We start from the raw sequence: 8,955 nt of genomic DNA on the forward strand, positions 1-8,955 counted from the left end.
GGCTTAGATGAGTAAAATTCAGGCGTAAAGCCAACTTTGAGTCTTTGCAAGATGAAAAGGTTTGAACATTTCCGTTCACATGTGCTTTCAACATTATATGACAACACTAATCATACTCATTATCCTTTTTTATTATCCGCGAGCTTAGTAACCAGATATAAAGCATAAAGTGACTGATAGAACCTATAAAAAATTTTTATCCGAATATTTCCATTATTTCTCCATGGCTTTCGTAAAAATTCCGTGAAAATGATACATTCACGAATATCCGTGTTAGAGAGATGAAAATTTCCATGATTTAAGGCTATAAATTCTATGAAAATGATAAATTCACGAAAAAAACATGAAAATATAAAATACGGATCAACATTTTTTACAGGAAGAAGTTCAGCCATCCTTCCTGCAAAAAATTAAAGTATAAACCCAATTTGGAAAAATTTTCATATCTGCTAGTTAAGTCTAACGGTTTTGTTATCAAATCCGAATATACACATTATTAATTAACTGATTCACCTCGAGAATTATTAAACTAATTGAATTGATTTTGTAGATTGATTTATAATAAATTTTTCTTACTAAATATGTAAATATATTTACAAATTGACTATTTTCTTTATTTACAAGATATTTATTGTCCGAAGTGTTAGCGAAGGTTTTCTACTGTCGATTTTGTGGTAACCCATTCAATTTCCTTCCTTCCATATGCTGACGTATCAGCCCTTGCTTGATTATCGTGACACTAATTTTATTTGGTGTTGCATATTGTTATATTATGCTATATTTTTTTTTATGTTGTAACAAAAAAAGATACCGAGTAAATAAATGCGATGGTTTCCGTTTTCCTAGTATTAATGACAAAGAAATGTAAATGTATTATTTGTTTCGTTTCTTTTTCTTTAATATAAAACTAGAAAATTATTGTTACTTGATATAATAAATAATGCTATTTTGTTAAATAATGTTATATTTTGGAATATTATTAGGCTTATTTTGTTACGTATTGATATTTATTTGTATGCCAAAAATCCATACAAGAACAAATAATATATAAAAATCTTTAAAATATTTATTACAACGTCGACTCAAAATTAAACCAAAAATAGGAACCAATAATATTCTTTATTTTACATTCGCCAAAAACAATTAGACATTCGCGAAGTTTTAAAAGTTTCTCAAAAGTTTTTTAAATAAAAAATTTTTTTTATGTTAAAAGTTCAGAAATGCGGGTTTTGACCATATGAATTTTACATATCCTTTTATGTTAAGTATTACGAAACAATGCATAAAATTCATGTGCACAATGTTTTTTTTTAATGTGCCATTTTTTTTTTGTGCACAATTTTTAAAACTTAATATTATTTAATTAACATACAGTTGTGCACAAATTTATATGTAAGCTTATTTAAATGTGCGCAAAAAATTTTTTCTTATGTGCACATTAATTTTCTTTTTCTCTAGATTTATACACTGTCATAGTACAGAAATTGGTATTACGGGGCTATATTGTAGATCATTTAAAGTGAATAGTCTATCAACCAATCCAAATGATCGGACATAGTTTATAAGCTGCACAAAATTCAGCCAAGAGACATGTTGATCATTTGGATTGGGTGCTAAAAATCCCGGGTTCAGCACTTCAGCGATCTGATAATAAATAGCTTGTCAAATATGGAAATACAACAAATGTGTTCCATTTATCGACATCGTAACAAAAATTCTCATTTTTATATTCCCCATTAGGGTCATAAATCTTTATACTATGAATTTTAGCATATTATGAATCAACGCCAATATCGATCAACTTCAAAAGAGTAACATATATAAGTGGTGAATTTAGTCTCCCCTCGAAAAATTACATATCTTTTGTAAGATAACTTGGACGAAAAATGACCGCACAAGACTATAGCAAGAAGAATTACGTTGCTGATAAAACTCTCAACAATGATTATATTACCAAACGAGTTCTAACAACTGGTCCAGTTCTAGAGGTGCAACGTGCTACATTTAGCAATCTGTACATGCGATCTTTTTCCCTTGCATATCGCGATTTGCAACTTGACCTACCGCAGGAACAAACTTTAGGTTCGTTTCTTGAACATTCCTTTAATGCTACTTGGTCTCTAATACAGTCAGGAAAACTACAATTATGGGTCGAAGTTTCTAGAGACTCTTCGGAGCTCATGGTTGGTTTCATGTGTATCCAAACGAAAGACGATATCTGTTATATCGAGCAGTTTGTAGTTCATCCAGATTTCCAACGCATTAAGATTGGTTCGAGTCTCCTCAAAGTAATCGAAGAGCGCTACCGCCTCATCTGGCTGCATACGCGTCATATTAATGAAGTTGCAATTTCATTCTACACGCGACATGGCTTTATTCGCTCAGATGTTGATGACGATGATTCGGTGTATCCCATTGAATTTCCCTCACGTTCTTCAAAAACTTATTTGCTGATGAAAAAAGTGATATCTTAATAGCGAATAAAGATTTGTTAGGATTAGATCAATTTCAAAAGGAAAAATATGACTTTAATGAGTAGCAGTTTTATTTAATAACTATAATTAAACTGATAATGTATAATGTATTTGTATTTTAATTCAATGTAGTTTTTATTATAAATTGAGAAATAAACATATTACTAAAAAAATCTTTTCATCTTATTTCAGGATATAAATAAATAATACTAGAGATACATCTTATAAACTATTTAGATTTAATGACGTTTACTGTGAATAGCATATACTGCGGTAGAATATTTACACAACCCAAAAGATTTTCGGTAACGTGATTTGAAGAATTTTATTGGTCAGATTTTTTTCGTACTTTATATTCTAAACAAAATATACAATAAATCTTTCTCTTTTCTTTTTATTATTTTCTGTGTCAACGAACAGAATTTTGTGTTCTTAAAAGATCGTGTATGTTAGATGTTACAAGTCTTGTGCAACCGGATAAAAATTTGTTTCTGTTTTATTTCATTCGAGTGTTGAAAATTAACCCCGATAAAATAAACAAATTCATGATCAAGTAATCATGTCAGATACGAAAGATGCCCTTTATAAAGCCTATCTATAACTAATATTTTATAATTGTTAATTTTACAATAATATTACGTTTATATATATTCGGTAGAAGAGCGATAAATGATTGACTTTGACATGACTTTTTATTCGATTCCTTTTTTTGAGATAAATATCAATATAATAACATTTCATCATCATGGGTTAGTTGGGTTACCAAATTTCTCAAAACTTTAATATAATGCATATACGTGAGGAGTTCAGGAGTAGTTCAGGTCTAAGAGTAGTCCGTTGTACGCATTTCTTCAGCAGGGCTGGAATTAAGATAATGTAAGATAATGTTAGCTAATATCTAGAAAGGTAATAAAATTTTGACCGGTATTATTCATAAGAGGCAATTTTCCCCTTTCTAACGCATGGCCATTTTATGTATATTTCAAGGCACGTTACATAACATATGATTACACATTGATTAAATAAATGATAAATCATATATTCCCTCTCAACGCACTCTAGCGTTGCGGCAGTATTTTAAGTCCACCAAAAATTGAATAAAATCATGGTTTGTGTTATACTAAAATATTATAACCTATTTTGTATTAATATATTTGAAATTATTGTACTATTTTAAATTTTTATTTTTATAAATTTTTAAATTTTAACAAAAAAAATATACCTAAGATGGTGGTATGGAAGTGTGTCTAGATGATTGTCCGTTGTATTCGCTGGAAGTCCCTTGTACTCCTAGGCTGGGGTGGGTTAATATAAATACTGGTCTAGCCACCATAGTAGTACGAGATGAGGATGAATGGGGGTATTGGCTGGCCTGGAATTTGGGTCCTTGAGATTTACAGGTTGGGGTAGTATACGGAAGGCCGCGTGGTATAGGTTCGCCTGTTATGTGGATGGTCTTAATACCTGCAATCTGACGTGTAGCTAATGGCCTACATCCACGTAATGATGATAAGTACCGGCCCTAATGAAACACTACAAATAAATTTTAACAAAAAAAAAAATAAATTAGAGATAAAAAAAGAATAAAATCAGAATATTTGTCACGGATTAAAATATTGGCATTCCCTTCATCTTCGATATAGATCTCCGAAATTATCTACACAAGAATGTTTCGATGCTTCTTTTCTTTTTATTTTGTTATTCAATACCTTCTGTTGTCGCCAGAACTGTCACGTGACAGCCGACCAAATGAATCGACTTCGTTTTAATCATCTTTTTCCAAATAATTCGTCAATTGATTTCGCTTGGAGACCGTCGTGAGTTCCATCTTTAATTGAATTTTCAAGCATTTTGTCTTCATTAGGGAAAATATAAGATTAAGTATTATAAATTTTTCCCAAAAGCAGCCTATATTATTTTGCTTCGCTTATTATTCTATCCGTATCTTCATCCTTGTAATTTCCTTTAGTTCTTTAATTAATTGTCATGCAAATACGAATTTGAGATAATTTTTTTCATTTTCATAAGTGCCTAGTTACTGTAAACCTGCTTTTTGATAGTAAAGTTATCTAAGTGTGGATTTAAGTGAATTTTTGCTCTATTTGATACTTGAATTAATATTTAACTCTAGGTCATATCACGTTGGGTGTACCATCAACTAATTAGTTTAGTTTTGCCGGTTATGAATTGAATACCGGATATCTTAGATTCATTCAGATATTTTAACTTTATTTTCTGATATTAATAAATTACATCTCGGAAAGTAATTTATCTGCGCACACTTTGAAATAGAAGCCATTAAAATTTCCGAAATTTTAAAAATTCAATAAACCATGCATTATTATTAGTCTTTATGCAATAGTGAAAGATTAGACAAATACACGAGTACCCAAAGAATAACGTAATACCTAGTGCTCCTACCGGGTCGGATTCGGTCGGGTTTGGAGAATATATCCGACTCGACCCGGCAAAAATAGAAATGATCCGATTTTAACCCGACCCGAGTATATTTAATTCGAATAACCCGGGTTAAACCCGAAATTTTAGTAATTTTCATTGCTGTATGCTTAGTAATATATCAAAAATATTTTTTCAACCATAATTTCTTCAATAACGCAAGGTAATTGATCTAAAAGATGATCATATAGGTCACACAACTTTTTATTATTAAAATTAAAGCTAAGCACGAATTTAAAGATATCTTCAATTTCTGTTTATTTATTGCTTTATATTTGAACTATGAAATCGAAATTGTATCACTTGCTTTAACAGAAATTTGACTATATTTTATGACTGCCAGGACTCTAAACACATGCATGCTCTAATTGTATCTGCTTTAAGACTACATCTTTTTGCAGCTATCAAATCGGTTCCACCGGCAAATACTCTTTCTACTGGAACGCTGGTTGCTTTATTAATTATCAAAATAAACTTATTAGCTAATGTAATATTAATAATTAATAATAATTCATACACATATCTGTAATTGCAAGGTGTCTTTAGCAATTTTCGCTATACTACCTCATTCATCTAACAAAATTATATAAAATTAATTAATATTAACGCGTAATCAATATGTGATCAGTGATTTTAATGATTATCCGAGTCTAATTCGGGTCAAAACCCGAGTCAAGGAAATGAATAACCCGACCCGACGGGTCGGGTCATGCGGGTCACGGGTTATTAAAATTGTTAGTACCGACCCGATTTAAAATTCACTCGGGTTGAATTATCCGGGTTAGACCCGAATTTTGCGGAGCACTAGTAATACCTCGCTTTTTGAAAATACTAAAGAAAATCATTTTTTTCTTATTGAGAAGTATCTAAAAAAACTAAAAAGGCTTGAATTATTTATTTATTTATTTTTTTGAAAAGGGAGGTATCATATGAAAAAAACAACTATTTGGAGCGTTCTCACAGAAATTGGATGAAAACAATAAGTAGAATCTAGAGTTATGGACGTGTGAATTTTAACAGGGATTACTATAAATTATAATGATCGTCAAAAAAAATCTCTAATAATAATAAACTTTTATACATAAGTTTTATGGTACACCCCATGCATAGTAATTCGGGCAGAATTATTTATCGGTTCCACACAAAATATTTTTCTAAAAAAAAATAAAAAATAAAAAAGGAATTCTGGCCAGCATTATAAAATGACCCGAATTACAATATCCGTAAATATTTTTTAACGAATAACGGATGTGAACTCTGGATTCAATTAATAATATAATATAATTTAAAAATTCAACTATCAATACAAAAGTATTTTGTTTTTGCTTTAAAAGGATTTTGTAGTCATAGTATACTGTATTTATTGGTAATGTACAATATTACATAATTTAATTATTTTTCTTAATCGTTTAATACTACAAATAAAGTTTTTGCATTCGCATCTTAAAGACTTTGATTAAAAAATTAAAAAATTTACCGATTAAATATGATTAACTTTGTTTTCAAAGCAATAGTTTCGTTCGTTTATTATTATTCATTTAATAAGTTTCTTTTATTAAGCAAAAGTGATGCGACACTTTATCAATTTCAACTTAAAATTTCGACATTTTATGACATTTTAGAATCAAAGATCTGTGACTTATTATAAACTTTATTATTTCAGAAGTGGAAGATAAATAATATTAAAATGAACAAGTAGAAAAAACACAATATGTTATAATTAACATAATTAACATCTACTAATTTGAATCAATATTCCTGAACTTCTAAGAATTTTTTTCCTGTATTGTATGGATCATATTTATCATCACTAGCAATGATTTGAATATCATTAGTCCGACCATTTTTGTCAAAATAATAACCAATCTTTTCGTATGGTTTCATTTCTCTCGATTTCAAAGGATTAGCTTGATTGTCTGGGTTAACTCGGTTGACTCGGTTACGTACGTTGCGGTTGGCATTGGGTAATTTGTGTAATTTGTCAAATTTGTCGATTGCCTCTTGGATTGTTTTATTGTCTGAATTGACTGAGTCATTTAAGTTGCTTTTATTCGGGTTACCTTCGACTTCGGTTGTATCAGGGGTCATGCTTCCTTGGGATGTTTTACTGTCTGTGCTGACTGACTCATCTGAGTCATTTTTGTTTTCATCCGAGTTATCTTTAACTTCGGTTGCATCAGGGACCATGCTATTATAAGTATTGATGACTTCATAGATACTTGTATCATATTTAAGCATAAAAAGACGTAATGTGCTGGAAGAAATATTAAACAAAGGTTTCAGCCTTTTCGTAACTTGATGCCTAAGTACATCAACCGCGTCTTTTTTATTAGCCTTAAGCACGATGACATCATATTGTTCAGCTATATAATAGCCATCATCAGGCGGATGTTTGGTAATATTAGCTACTAATTTGAGGTTTGTTAATCTTTCATTTTTAGAATGTCTTGCAAGTTCTGAGATATCACTCTGATAGTATCTCGTGGGAAGAAAGATACAGTTGAAAGTGAGAATATCCTCATCATCAGCTGTCATATTTTGCATTTTCTAGGAAATACTGTATGTTTTTATATATGAAGACTTACGATTTATAGTGTACAGTATGTACTCTAAAGTAAATGATATCGCTGGGTCAATTTTTTCGTCCTATTTTTATACAAAAAAATTCTAATATTATTAATTATCGCAATGATTAACTTTTTAAGGGTTGTTACAAAGAATTAAAAATTTTTTGGTTTATTCTTTCTTTAACGGGACATTTGAAAGTGTTATTGAACTTAATGAATGACGAAATAGTTGCTTAACTTAATAGAAAAATTTCCATAATTTGTTTCATGGAAAAAAATGATTAAGATCGATTCCATTCTATTTTTTTTTAAGGAAAAATCGGAAAAGACTTACGAATCGAAAAAATTTAATTCATAAAGAGATAATCAGTATGTAAGATCAGACTTCAGACAATCAACTGCGCTTAATAATTTAAATGGTTATTTAAGCCTAATGAAAAAATTTTCATATTTTGTTTTCGTAAAAAAAGTGTATGATTAAACCAATTTGATTTAATTTGTTCTATAATCGATATATCGTTATCGTGGAATACAAATATACTATATAAATTCATATCATTATAAATATCATATACAGGGGTTATACTTTTTCCTTTTTAATTTGGTTACTGTAGCTTGAGAAATACTGTTTAAATGATAAACCAAATCGATTATAATTCATATGCATCTTATGCATATGGTATTATAAAGAATCCAAATAAGTACAATTTTACAAAGGAATAATTGGACTTCGTACTTGTGTGACTTATTGACATAAATTTAAGCAACCATACGATTCCCTTCAAATTTTAATGAACAACTATGATAGGAAATATCTATAATATCTATGCATACAAAAATCTCCGGAATTTATTCCCTTTGTAACAAAAAAAAAATAAAAACAGCCTTACCGCCTTTTTTGGAATTATTGATTATGTAATGTAACAAAAATAAAAATAAAAATAAAAACAAACTTTTTCGGAGTGTAAATTGCGAAATATCATTTGAAATTTATGGTTGTCCAAGTAATATTTTTTGGGGAGTACCAGGACCCGAGCTATACATAGAAAGGTCAGGTCCTGTAGATCGCTTCCATTTGTGATAATGCCCCGACCAGCATTACATAGTGCCGGCCCTGAAGAAATGCGTAGAGCTAATAGTAAATGTGTACCGATCTCCCCTGACCTATTTATAGTCCTGGAGTACCGTGAAAAATCGATCATCGCGGATTCGGTCTAATGTTATTTTCCTAAATTACTTGAACTCTATTTACGTGAATGCATTTATTCATTAACCTTCGATAGCAGTTCAATAATGAAATATTAATGTACGCATTTTCTTAATATTATGTCTGATTATTATTGCACATTATTACGTACTTATTATCTTTAAAAAAAAAATTTCCAGCAAATTCTCTTGACTTTACGCCTCATTATCTCAAGCGTCAGCATCTAGAATAATCCAAGAGCATTTAATGG

The 8,955-nt window shown here is 29.9% G+C and overlaps 2 protein-coding genes across 2 annotated transcripts; one reads left to right on the forward strand and one right to left on the reverse strand.

The window, feature by feature from the left end:
- Nucleotides 1-1,846: 1,846 nt before the first annotated feature.
- On the forward strand, nt 1,847-2,818 carry OCT59_011769 (uncharacterized protein). Its single transcript, XM_025317059.2, has one exon. It carries the CDS (start codon nt 1,887-1,889, stop codon nt 2,472-2,474), a length of 588 nt encoding a protein of 195 aa, XP_025179116.2. The 5' UTR covers nt 1,847-1,886; the 3' UTR covers nt 2,475-2,818.
- A 3,862-nt stretch (nt 2,819-6,680) lies between these two features.
- Nucleotides 6,681-7,475, reverse strand: OCT59_011770 (uncharacterized protein; the record flags this gene model as incomplete). The annotated part of the gene is made up of 1 exon (XM_025329842.2): nt 6,681-7,475. The coding sequence occupies one exon, from the start codon at nt 7,473-7,475 to the stop codon at nt 6,681-6,683; it is 795 nt and encodes a 264-aa protein (XP_025179117.2).
- Nucleotides 7,476-8,955: the final 1,480 nt, after the last annotated feature.

This window comes from Rhizophagus irregularis, chromosome 2 (genome assembly GCF_026210795.1).
Source record: "Rhizophagus irregularis chromosome 2, complete sequence".
NCBI classification, from domain to species: domain Eukaryota; kingdom Fungi; phylum Glomeromycota; class Glomeromycetes; order Glomerales; family Glomeraceae; genus Rhizophagus; species Rhizophagus irregularis.